This window comes from Bison bison, unplaced genomic scaffold (assembly GCF_000754665.1).
Source record: "Bison bison bison isolate TAMUID 2011002044 unplaced genomic scaffold, Bison_UMD1.0 scf7180017864295, whole genome shotgun sequence".
Classification (NCBI taxonomy): Eukaryota; Metazoa; Chordata; class Mammalia; order Artiodactyla; family Bovidae; genus Bison; species Bison bison.
In genome coordinates, this window is record NW_011494867.1 from 9816761 (window position 1) to 9830493 (window position 13733).

The 13733-nt window shown below is 45.4% G+C and overlaps 1 protein-coding gene across 2 annotated transcripts in view; it reads right to left on the reverse strand.

Annotated features, from left to right (window-relative positions):
* Window positions 1–2250: 2250 nt before the first annotated feature.
* Window positions 2251–13733, reverse strand: part of HSDL1 (hydroxysteroid dehydrogenase like 1) — a 12371-nt gene continuing 888 nt past the window's right edge. Inside the window, exons 1-5 of one of the 2 annotated variants that reach the window (XM_010850817.1) lie at window positions 9780–9834; window positions 6662–6887; window positions 5543–5988; window positions 5108–5335; window positions 2251–4439 (exon numbers count right to left, since the gene is read on the reverse strand). In XM_010850817.1, the coding sequence (XP_010849119.1) occupies window positions 4341–4439; window positions 5108–5335; window positions 5543–5988; window positions 6662–6881 (993 nt within the window). In that variant the 5' untranslated portion in view covers window positions 6882–6887; window positions 9780–9834 and the 3' untranslated portion in view covers window positions 2251–4340. Of the gene's footprint in view, window positions 4440–5107; window positions 5336–5542; window positions 5989–6661; window positions 6888–9779; window positions 9835–13733 lie in introns of those variants that run through there. The other variant, XM_010850816.1, reaches the window with a different exon arrangement.

The window sequence follows — 13733 nt, forward strand, 5'->3', positions numbered from 1 at the left end:
CTCTTCCGATCTCCCCACGAGAGGCTCACTGACCCCGCCGACCGTGCGTGCCCTGCGTGCGCGCGCTGGACGCTGAGGTCCCGGGGCGGGAGGCACCCTGGCTGGGAGGAAGGGTGGAGGTCTCGCGACGTTTGTGGCCCTGGGGCAGGGGCGGGGTCAGGTTGCTGGGACTCGGCCCGAGTCTGGAGAAAGGAAGATTGGGGGCGGATGGGGGATTCACAGTAGCTCTGGAAACCTGTATGGCCCCCGGGCGGGCGCAGCCCTGCGGAGGACAGCCGCGGCGGAACAGCCACCGAACCTTCGTATTCATCCAGTGCTCTCCTCCTGGGGCCTGTGGAGCCAGGTGCGGCGGCGCTCCCCCTGCAAACCTCTACCCGTTTAACCCTCGCTGCAGCTCGGATGCTGGCGAGTAAAGTGCTTACTCAAGGCCGGAGGGTTCTCGCCAGACTTCCACCCTGACAGGCGAGACCCCGGCCCGAAGTCCGGTCTGCTCTACTCTTAACCCCTCCCAGCGTCGCCTGGACCACGGACGCCAAGCGGTGACCCGTTCTGAAGAAACAAAGATCAATGTATTAAACTCCCCTAAAAGTGCGCCCCCCCCCCAGTTGTCTGGGTGATTGAGATACTAAAATCACCCACTTAATGTCTACATGTTGAGCTGATCCACACTAGACATTGGGCACAACTAGGGGATGGAGGCTTTCCAGCTGGCGGCAGTGGTAAAGAATCTGCCTGCCAATGCAGGAGATGCAAGTTCGATCCCTGGATAGGGAGATCCCCTGGAAAAGGAAATGACAACCTTGCCAGGAAAATTCCATGGACAGATGAGCCTTGAAGGCTACAGTTCATGGAGTTGCAAAACAGTCGGACACAACCAAGCTGGCACGCAAGGGGGACTGAAAGCCTGTTTTAGGTCATGCTGATGACAAATGATGTGCTATGTCCTGAGATAAAACTGCTCGTATTGTTTGACCTTTCCACAGCACCTGGATAATACCCCAATATTAGAAACCACAGTACTGCATATTCCTTTTAACACGATTTAACCAAACTGATATAATATAGTGAAGAAACTTAGAATCACCTACTAGCTTTTTGTGATCTTAGGCAAGTTGTACCTCAGCTCTCTGGAACTCACCTTACCCAAAGGAGTATGAGTATCTCCCTCAAAGGATGACGGTTAAATGAAGCATATACATACAGACTTTGACACACAACTTATTCAATAGATGTGGTTGTACTAGACCAACCCACACCTGATCAAGTTCTTCCCCACCCCCTGAGATCACATCAGTGTTAGGAACTTTCAGAGAACTCTTGACTCTTGGATTTGTAAATCCAGAACACTCCCCTCCTACCACTACACAAGGGACTTGATCTTAACAGGGTTCTTTTAACAGCCCTTGAAGTCCCTATGCCATTGAATACAAAGCCCCACTGTTAGGAACAGGTAGGTTAGTGAATCGCAAACATCCTTGTCAGGTGATACTGAAGGGGAGGGGAACTTTGCAGCTCCTGAGAGCCCTAAAAACTGCAGGGGGCCTGGGGGGTGATAGGAGGTGGCCTGGAAATTTACCAAGGGAGGCTGAGCGCCCCAGAATCCTGGTCTACCGGTTTTCCACCACTCCAGGTTCTGGTAACTCCCTAAACTAACACTTCATGTGTATAATAAAGCATTTGTAATCCCATGGGAAGGTTAATCTTTATTAAACCTGAATGCTATTTTAAAGAGTTAACAGTCCAGAGACAGAGACACAGAAAGAAAGACTGATTTCGGAATGCACACAGTGTCAAGACTCGAGATGCCATTTAACCCAAATGTGCCAAGATTTTAAGTAACTGAGGTGAAAGCAAAACAAAGCAAAAAAAAAAAAAGATTCCTCAGAAGAGCTGTCTCTACTCACTGTCTCCCTTTTTCTTCCCACCCCTTGAACTTGCTACTTTTCATCCCTACCAAACGAAAAATGGATCATGGCAAAACCACCAGTGATCTCCATATCACCCACGCCAAGGAATAAAAATCGGCCTTTATCTTATTCAACCAATCAGGAAAATGAGAGCAAAAAATCAACTCTGTAGTTTCAAGACCCGTAAGACACATGGCTATGCATGATTTTCTGACTGAATTACCAGCTTTTAATAACTTACTGTCACAGGTGTTCAGAGATTAATTTTTTATAATTTTTAAATATTTGTTTCTATGGGGGGGAAAAACGTTTCTCTCTTTCCAAACATACGGACCAATACCTCTTCTAAAGGAAGCAGAAGCAACTGCTTTTATTGTTAAATTTTCAGGTCACAAGTTGTTTCAAAGGTTTATTTCCCACATCCTTAATAAGAAACCCCAGCTACAGTGGTCCAATTATAACTCTCAAATGAGCGCTGGGAAAGATGAAACCTAAGGAAGATTCTTGGTTTTCATCTTTCGTGAACTTTGCACCAATCAGTATATTTACATATATCCTGCCAAGAAGAGAATTTTAAAACATCACTGACATGGTTTACTTAGTCTCATCATGTAACAATGATCCAACATCTAATCTATAAGACACTGCTGTACCACACATCACCTTAAATATAAATATGGTATTTTTACATCACATCGCTGCTTATTATATGTCAAAGTTCAAGTCAATATGGCATGAAGTCAAGTTTTCTCTAGTCTTAATGACCATCAATTAACTGTCAGGTGGGGAAACGCCAAATATGACAAAGGCTTCCAGCTAACGCCATCAAAGTCGGCACTTCTGTGTCGAATCACTGGAATGTGACTTTCCACACTGCACTTCTTCCTCTTGTGTGATGAAGGCCTGATCTGTCGATGGAAGAGCTTCTGAATTTAACCTCTGATCCTGAGTCCAAGTCAGGTCTGGAAATACTAAGGCAATGTCACTGGCAAAACCGTGGGCATAAAATAAAAGCATGCTCAGGCCCCCTCATAATGGGTATCAGCTCAGGAGTCAGCGATTCCATAAAAGTCCTGATTTCAATTAACTGGTTTCTGCATCAGCGCTGCAACATTAAACTCTGGATCTCAAATGTGCACATACTGTCATATTCCTCTCGTGATTTACAACTGTCAAAGCACTAGGTATGTGGTTCTCAAAAATGTTTGGCTTCAGGAGACCTGAACCAAAAAGACTACACAGCAGGTTTCAGTGCAAACCCATAGAGTGGTGGTTATCGGGCATTAATTATCTTCACATCAATGGAAGTGTTCACTATAACATACAAATTTGTTACATGAATCAAGAACGAGCTTCTGACTGATTTCAACAGATACAGTATGTCTTTTCACACACGTAATTTGTCCATATTTTAACTATTATTCTATAAATACTTGATATTTATATCATTAATGCTACTGGGATGGAATAATATTACACAGAAAAGTGTTTCACAACCAGGTATGAGAAGTTCTAGAGGGCTAAACTTCAGTTATAAAATGGGTCATAGGCTGAGAAGTCACTACTTATCCACAGTAACTATAAATCAAGAGATGACTGAGGGTCAGTCATCACATGTCCAAATCTATGAATGAATTAATTCCTTAGTAGATTAAAAAAAAAACCAGAACACTGTTAGGTGATATTATATATGGCAAACCTATAGCACAAAATTAGGTGGCCTCGTTTAGGGTGAAAAATAATAATGCAGAATTTTAATACCCCTTTGGGTGCCACATTAAGACATCTTGACAAGAAATACTTTTTAAAGTAAACTACCAATAAATACAGTTGCCCGGATGTACACAACATGTGTACACACGTGGGTCTCTAAGTATCAGTTGAGGAGCAGCATTTCATACACAGAGAGCCAAACAACTAAAGCTACACAATGCAATACAGGTTTCCACTAATCACACCAGCAACCTTACCTAGAAAATAACGCATTTCAAGTCTTTCCTGATGGACATTTGAAAACCAATGCTGTAATTCATCTACTGACATAGATAATTTCCCTTAAGAAACATGTGAGACTGTAAGAGCTACCAAGTTATATCATATTTCAGTACCATATTACTGGAGCTCCTAGAACAACATATATCACACAACTTCTGAAAAGTTTAAAAAACAAAAGCACACATCACATTCTAGGTGTCCTCCATCGGTTCTCGCGCCACAGTCGGTATTCACCCTGTGCCCTCCGTGCGGCCCTGAAGGCTTTCCCACAGCACTCTTAAAAGGCTTATGTTTGTTTTGCAAAGGATGAGTCAAGAGTATGCTAAATAATCAGTCGTGAAAAAAAAAAACGCAGAAGATAAATTCCATGTGTTCCTCCAAATGTAGAATACTGCAGGCTCCCACGAATTGGTCAAACTTCCCAACCATCATCTGGCTTCAAGCTTTGCAGGATAAGGCCTCCTTACGCAAAGAACGGTTGAGAATATTTGCTCCCCACACCCAGAGCCATTCAGGCATATACTGTGCGAAAAGAAACTGAAGATGAAAGAGAAAAGGATTACAAGGTTAGAATCCAAAGCCATCGACAACAAACTGCACAGATCAGCAATGATTTAAGCCAACAAACATCACCAATCACCTTAAATACAAAAGAGGAAAAAAACCTTAGGTGATGCTGCACTGAGTACCCGCTTTTGCATAAGACCCTATGCTAGACTCTCTGGGGAACAGAAATGGGATCCCCACCCACTCACCCCCCTTCCTCTAAGTAGGCAGGACACACCTACATGCAGTGATACGATTCCATCTTTACTCAGTGTGATATGAATAGCAGGTCATGTAGGTAAGAATTCCAAATATCCCAGGAATGAAAGGCAGGTCAAAGAGCAAAATGCATCCATGGTCAGTACTGTGAGAGAGAACTGGGGTTTGAGGGGCAGGGTGGAGCTTACTGTACTGACATTAAAACAGCGAATTTCCTCTTCTAGATGTCATGCAGCTGGAACTTTCAAATGTTCTTAACATATAAATCCACAGAAGAGAATTCAGTGACTGAACTGGAACCACTAAGATCTGAGAATCAGAAGTTATGATCCTCATCTTCCAGCATCAGGTTTCCATCAGATTCCCATGTATCTATCGTTTGGAAAGGTTTAGGATGCCTTAACCTTAATTACGAGAGCTGAGCGCACACGGCTGGTTACCTGGATGGAATGGGACCAGTATCCTGTGGTCCTTTTTGAAATGCCGAGGGTAGAAACAGCATGATGTGCGTACACTTTTGGGGAAGGCACCAACCATGGGCACTTGTGCAGAAAGCTGCCAGGGGTGGCCACGTTGGTAGCCACGTAGAATGGGATTAAACTCTGTACAAAGATTCCTTTGGAAGCATATTCATACTGCAATGCTCTGCTGAAGTGGTCTAAATAAGCCTGTTAAATAAAACAGAAGAAAAGACTAATTTCGTTGGGAACTCGAAAGAATCAAGAGGGAAAAAAAAGACTAATGGTCATTTTGGGAAAAAAATACAGCATAAGCAAACATCAGCTGCTGACACAGAACTCAACAAACTAGACCAAACCACTGTGACAAATGTTTTCCTACATGATGACTTCACTTTCCACCTGGGAACGGGTTACCTTAGATGCTGAGAACGCTGCCAGCTGGGGGGTGGGTTTGCAGCAGGAGCCAGAGGAGATGGTGACGATGGCGCCCTTCTTCCTCTCCACCATCCCTGGCAACACGATGTGGACCATGAGGCTGGCCGCCGCGATGTTCACGTTGACGATGTCCCAGAGCGTGTCCTCAGAGACCTGCGTGAAGTACTGCGGATAGGGGTAGAACACACCCACGTTATTCACCAGGATGCCAATGTCTCTGTCCTGCAAGGCTTCCCGGATCATGTCATAAATCTCGCGGCCGCTGCTGAAGTCCGCGACTATGATGTCAGTCTCCACTTTGTAGGTGTCAGCTATGTCTTTAGCGACCATCTGCAGCTTCTCTTGGCTCCGGCTGATCAGGACAATGTTGAGCCCACGGCTGGCCAGCTCCTCTGCATAGGCCCTTCCAACCCCGTCCGTGGCACCTACAGGACAAGCCGGCAAAGGGAGCAAACTCATTTCACGGTGTGATCCTTAAAATGGACTTTAAATACCCTGGGTCTGGGTTTAATCAGAGAAGGAGTCACACTAGAAATAAGCTCGGTTCTGTGAGTAATCAGTCAAGCACAAGGTGGAATCTGCAATACAAATGACATGAGCTAATCAAATGCTCGCCCAGACACTCTGACAGGTAGAGGAAGCGCTGCTTTACGTTTGCCAAGGTGACTGCGAGACACAGTGGGAGACTGTTCTCAAAGCCTCACCTGGTCTCTGTGAGTGTCAGGAGGTACTTTCCTAGGAAACAATGGTAAATGAAAATGAAATTTAAAAGAAGGGAAGCATTTCTGAAAGTGGTACCTGTTTGTAAGGACAGTTTCAAAACCAAGAGCAAGAAGGAAAAGCAAGCAGCAGGGAGGCAGGGCTGGATGGGGAACAGGAGGCAACAGAAGGACAAAAATCACAAGGAAACACCTTCCAAGATGAGCAGTGAGAAAGGTGCACATAATCATAACAGAGGAAGTTTTATTTCTTTATCCCATGAAAACATGATTAAATTCAGTTAAGTCCCTGAATGAAGCATCCAACTTAAAACACAGATCAAATGGGAAAGATGACTTCATTTTTAAATCAGGCATGAACTGAAATCTCATCTCTTACCACTCACGACCGCCCATCTTCCATACTGCTTGATCAGGTCCGCTCTGCTCACCAGGCGCGGGATGAAATGCAGCCTGATGAGGCTGTAGAAGTCACAGACGACGGTGATGCTTTTTCTGGCCGTGTACCAGGCTCCAACCAAGGCGAGGGCTTCAATGTAGCAGTTGCAGGACCTGGCGATTTCCCTGTACAAGAGGTAGAAGCTGTCGACGGCAGCCATGGCAGCCTGCAGGGGCGGGGAGCGAGAGAGGTGGTCTTTGCTTAGTAACTGAAAGGGACACACACAGTTTGGTTGAAGAAGGACATTTGAGACATCAGGGCTTAATAATTTTGCATTTAAATAACAGTAAGTGTTCAAATGCACGTAGCCCGTGGATCCAGTCAATTTGTGATATCATTACTTAACATCTGCAGCTTACAAAGTTCTTTCCATCCAAGAAGATTAGTCAACATGATTATCAAGAGTTACCAAATTCCTACTAAAATCCAGGCACTGAGCTAAATGTTATGGATACGACAATAAACACAATATGCTCTGCGCCCTAAGGAGTTCCCGGCCCAGCTTAGTGACAGGCAGACTTTTTAATCCACGTAACAGCTGAGAGTAATGTTTATTTCTTTTATTGAATTTATTCATGCAAAACCGGCAAGCACAGAGGACCTACTATCCCTGTAAAGACAAAGTATGAAAAATAGAAGCACTATTAAGACGTAGCCTTGGCCTCAAAGGGGGCTTCCTGGTCATGCAGACAATACTGAAACTGCCTGCAATGCAGGAGACCAGGGTTCAATCCTTGGGTCAGAAAGATCCCCTGGACAAGAGAATGGCTACCCACTCCAGTGTGCTTGCCTGGAAAATCCCATGGATAGAGGAGCCTGGTGGGCTACAGTCCACAGGGTCTCAAAGAGTCAGACAGGACTGAGCGACTAACACTTCAGCCTCAAAGACCTTACAACTCACTTTGAGACAAAACTATGCTCTAATACTCTTTAATGTAAATTGCATCATGTATAAGTAATGTTCATAAATGTACATTTTAAAAAGAGATACTCCCCGAACCTGAAGACATTGTTTTCTGAAATGACAGTGGCTAAGCATGCTTCATCTAGCTGGCATCACTGGCACACCATCATCCTTGCCTGGCCCCTTGTGTTTGGGGAGAGAAAAGCCCAATATGACTCTTGTAGTACCCACACAGCAAGCATCTTTATGTGCCATGTACTGGGATGGACGCTAAGGTTTCAAAGATGAAGCAAAGGACTGCCTAGGAGGAGAGACTGACATCTAACAAAACAACTTAAATGCCATATGAACTGGTGTGTACGTGTGTGCACCTGCAGTCAGAGAGGCAGAGAAGGGCTGGGCACGACCAAGGCTGATAAATTTCCTTCTAGACCAGACCAGGGGAGTCACCAGGGCCTGAGCCAACCACGAGCTCTCAGTGAGGGTCAGGTATCAAAAAGATCAGAACGACCACAGTTAAACTACAGGGAGCTCAGATATGCACAAGCACAAGGGTATATAGCATTTATTAATAGTACGTAAGAGAAAATAGATTTAAGCCAAAAACAAAATTTATATAAAATTTCTGGAAGTGGCCCCTCTCCTAGAAATCTGTATCGAAAAAAACTTAAGCTTTTTTCTGAAACTAAGAAAAAAATCCCTGACAGTAGCAGCAAAAATTGGCATAAGCTTAAGGAAGAATAAGTGAATTCCCTCCCACTCCACCGCAATGCAATTTGAGCTCAACCAAGGTCTGCAGAGTGAAGAAAACAAATTCACCTCTGGAATGGAACATGCTGTAAGAATGACACCACACTGGTTAATAGGCGCACGAAATAACAAAGATCTGCTGAATGTAAATACGTGTGTGTGTGTGTGTGTGTGTGTGTGTGTTGAGTATGCATATGAATGTGTAGGCCAAGTTACAAACCAACAAAACATACGAAAGAAATATGATAAAAAACTCAAGAAACAGGCAGTAGGATTCTTAAATGCCCCACAATGAGCATATAACCCCTCAAACATTAAACTTTACAAGCCTGTCCTGTGCTGTGCTTAGTCGCTCAGTTGTGTCCAACACTTTGTGACCCTGTGGACTGCAGCCCACCAGGCTCCTCTGTCCAGGGATTTCCCAGGCAAGAATGCTGGAGTGGGTTGTCATTCCCTCTTCTAGGGAATATTCCCGACCGAGGGATCAAACCCACTGCTACCACACTGGCAGGCAGATTCTTTACCACTGAGCCACCAGGGAAGCCCTCAGGGTCACAGTGCTCCACCTCAAAGGCATCCCCTCTTTGTACGCTATGCACGAGCGCCTCTCAAAGCTTCCAGATGCTAGGGACGAGGCAGGCACGGGTCACCTCCCCAACAGTCCCCTGCCACACCGTGGCAGTCCAGAGCCACATCCTGGGGGGCAGGTGCTGGCTGGAAAGGCCCCTCCCAGTCACAATGGCTGCTTCCCGGGACACAGCTGATTCAAGATTCCCAGAGAAGTGACCAAAAACACTAGCTCCTTACAAAGAAGAACATAAAAACTGAGACTCCGAGTCCAACCATCCTAAGGTGGGAGTTCCTAAAATAACGCTTTTATAGTGGACACATGCCATCTGTCACACTTACTCAAAGAGTAGGCCATGAGGAAAGTAAATGAAAAACATGATACTTGTATGCACAGAAAATGTAATAAAGTTAGAAATAACACAACCATAAGCAAAAAAAAACAACAAACAACTAGATACTTGGAACATTAAATCTATTCTTCAAAATGACAGGTGGGTATATGTCTAAGATGCTACAATGTTTTCAGTAAAACACTGGACGCCACATATCAAGGTCTAATAGATTGAAGCCAAAGAAATACTTGTGGGGAAAAATGCATGGCAGGCGTGTCTGTAATAAGGTTCCAGCTAAAAGGAGGTCACATGTGCCTTGGGGAATGACCTCACCCCAAGGGGAAGCTGTGTTAAGGGAACTTCGACCCCTCCTTGAACACCATTTTTCTCAAGAATGTGAGATGGAAAAACTCCAGAAAAGATGCCTGACTATGACAGAGTCCTCAGTCTTCCTGCCCAAGTCATTCTCCCCAGTCATTCTCCACCTGCAGTCTGCTCTTACCTCCTCTGCCAGCTCTGGGCCTCCAGGAGCTGCTCTGCCTTCTCTTCAGAACAAGCTGCAAGCAAAAACAAACAGCAAATGCCTTTCCTTCACCACTCAGCTGGGGAAAACTTAACAAAAAAATTAGACCAAAGGTTTTAAAAGTTAAAAGTAAAAATTCATGTGCCATGAATTCCAAACCGGCATTGATGCTGAAGCTCCAATACTTTGGCCACCTGAGGCAAAGAGCCAACTCATTGGCAAAGACCCTGACGCGGGGAAAGAGTGAGGGCAGGAGGAGAAGGGGAAGACAGAGGTTGAGATGGTTGGATGGCTTCACCGACTCAATGGGCCTAAGACTGAACAAACTCCAGGAGATGGTGAGGGACAGGGAAGCCTGGCGTGCTGCAGTCCATGGGGTTGCAGAGTCGGACACGACTGAGCAACTAAACAACAACAATTTAAGAAAATTGGAAAAATGTACACCGAAGTTGTCTATTATGCACAGCTCAAAGATTAAAAAAACACTCACAGGGCTACAGAACTCCACCAATCAAATCAGAGTCTCAGAAGGCCCAATGCCTCCTCCCTGGTCACAACCCCTTCCGCCACCCTTGGGGTCATCACTCTCCTAAGTTCTGATGTTGGAGAAGGCAATGGCACCCCACTCCAGTACTCTTGCCTGGAAAATCCCACGGACGGAGGAGCCTGGTAGGCTGCAGTCCATGGGGTCGCTAAGAGTCAGACATGACTAAGCGACTTCACTTTCTCTTTCCACTTTCATGCATTGGAGAAGGAAATGGCAACCCACTCCAGTGTTCTTGCCTGGAGAATCCAGGGAGAATTCCAGGGAGGGGGAAGCCTGGTGGGCTGCCGTCTATGGGGTCACACAGAGTCGGACATGACTGAAGTGACTTAGCATAGCATAAGTTCTGATGTAATCATTCCCTTGCTCTCTTCTTTCTTTGGAAATAGTTGTATACCACCCTACCACAGATTCTGAAATAACAGTACTCCGTTTTGCCTGGTTTTGCCCGTTACATAAGGAATCAAGCCCACGTATCCTTTGGTGACTCGTTCCTCTCACTTGGGGCTGTTTTCCAGACCCAGGCACACCTCCGAAGCTGCAGGCCATAAACTCTCACTGCTGCACCATCTCATGGCACAGACACAACTCGCATGTCCAGTCTACTGCTGATGGGTTGTTCTTGTTGGTTTTGACTTTACAACTACGAACAGCACTGCTATCAACATTCTCGTGCATGCACAAGAGTTTTCAAAGGGACAGGCCTAAGAGTCGAACTGCTGGGCCACCGGACATCCATGTGTTCAACCAGATGCTGCCAAAGCAGCTGAGCCACTTTACACGCCCACCAGCAGTGAGTGTGAGCTCATGCTGCCTCCTCTCAATGGCTGGCAACATCCAACAGTTCACCTCCTGCCAAAGGCTGGCTGTGAAATGGGGCCTCACCATCATCTGCACTGGCATTTCCTGACTGTTAATAAGGCTGGCACTCCTGACGTTTATGTGCTGTTTGTGTTTTCTCATCTATGAAATGCCTATTTCTAGCTTTCGATCTTATTTTTTTTCAAATCAACTTTTTAAAAAATTTAATTTTTAAAAATTGTATTTATTTATTTTGGCTGAGCCACACAGCATGCTGGATCAAACCCAAGCCCCCTGCACTGGACATGCAGAGTCTTAACCACTGCACCTCCAGGGAAGTCCCCTTGTGACCTTCTATTGTTGTCTTTTTTTTCTTTCAGAGTTCTAAGTATTCTTTCTACATTCTAGATACTAGACCTCTGTATGCTTTGTCTCTTTATATAAGTGCTTTTGATGAAATGAATGTCTTAGTATCAACATCAACATAGTCCAATTTATCAATCTTTTTCCTGCATGGGTTATGCTTGTTACGTCTCATTTCAGAAATCCCATCTTAGCCTCAGGTCAGAAAGATATTTTTCCGTATTATTTTCCAAATTTTTTTTTTTTTTTTTTTACAATTCTGCTTTTCAGATTCAAGTCTTTAATCCACCTGTGGCCTTGTGATGGTGTGAGGCTGGGGTCACATCCATCTCTACTGTTCCTCCCCAGGCCCTAGCATGGTGCTAGGTATACAGTATTTATTTACCAAATAGAAGCAAAGAATGCCTTGTGTTCAAAGCTCAAATTTCACTCAGAAATAACTTGAGAAGCTGCTCCAACTTTGCATCAGCACTTTGATGAAGCTGTTATTGGTGCATCCTGACTTTTTGGAGTTTCCTTACCTCCCTATGCCAAGTTTCAGTATGCCGCTAACGTAAACTACATGCAGAGAGTCAAAACATGGGCCTTCTTGTCCAAGATCCAATACCCCTCAGTTTCAGGTCTGAGAATTAGAACCATAACAGCATCCACTCCTGGGTACAGACGCAAGATAACTGAAGCCTTAGGCTCACACAAAAACCGGCATGGATAAAAAGTGGAAACAACCCAAACATCCAACAACAGATGAGTGGACAAACACATGTGGTCTCTCCACATGATGAATATTATTCAGCAATGAAAAGAACAAAGTATGGATACATGTCACGATACGGACAAATTTCGAGAAGAGTATGCTGAGCCAAAGAAGCCAGACACAAAAGGCCACTCGTTATATGACTCCATGTACGGGAAATGTCCAGAAAACGCAAATCCAGAGACAGAAGGAGAGGAGGGCTGCCACAAGGCGGGAGGAGTGGGAAATAGGGACTGACTGCCAATGCGGTGGGATTTCTTGGGAATGTTCTGGAATTAAACAGTGGTGATGGTTGTGGACAGTGAACATGCTACTGTGAACAGCACACGTTTAAATGGCTAAAATGGTGAATTCTGTTATGTGACTTTTATTTCAAAAAAAAATCTGCTTTAAAAAAACAATTTGTTGAACTCTATGTCTGTGGAATATTACTGTAGTGATCTCAACCACAGACTCCGAAAACAGACATCCTGGATTTGAACCCAGGCTCCCCATTGAAGAGCTGTGTGTGAAGTTACTTCATTACTTGGTAACTTTTTGGGTGAAGTTACTTCATTACTTCACGGAGCTTTCCTTATATCACCTGCAAATATGGGGCTAATATTTCCTGCCTAAGATTATAATGAAAATTAAATCAGATCATACATATGAAGCACTCAGAGCCTGGGAACATCAGCGCTCAATAAACCTTGGCTATCAGCCACTGTAATTTAATGTTCAATAATGTTAGTTATTGTCTATTTGCAGCGCTCAGGGTTAAAATCTGGCTTTCTGCAAAAGACTCCATCCACTAAGTGCTTTCTTCCTATCATGGCACTTCTCTCATCAACCCTTCCAGGCAGAGTTGTAATCATGCCCAGTTTACAGACAAGGAAACTGAGGCTTACCGAGGTGAAGTGGCACGGCCAGGACTCTGCAGCTAAGAAGTGGGCGGTGGGAATTCAGATCAAGGTCTGTTATAGTCCAGAGGACTGCCTTGCGAACCCCACTCTGAGACCCCCAGGCGGGCATCCTGCTGACATTACCAAGCGGGCCGCTGGGTTGGGCTTCGCCGGGCTGCACGTTCCTTTGGAACAGCGACAGCCTCCCTGGTCCCCATAACCCTTCCCCTCCAGCACCGGGCAGGGCGCAACAAACTATGGCCGCTGGAGAGCTGGTGGGGCCCTTTCTCCAAGAGCGCCCTTATTCTGAATTACTTCTCATTCAGAACAAAGACGAAGACAACAAACCCTACTCAGACCGAGTCCCTTTGGAAACGAGAATAAAGAAGCACAAATGCGTGCCTTTCGGAGCCTCGTGGGGAGCACCTGGGTCAGGTCCGGGAAAGACATGGGCCCGCGTTCGGGGTGGGTGGGGCCCCAGGTCGGCCGGGTCCCGGGGGAGGGGCGGGCCCAGAAGACGGTCTCCTCATGGGTGCAACGCCCGGATGGAGTTGGGGAAGAGGCGCTCCGGGTGGACAGGCCAGGAAGGA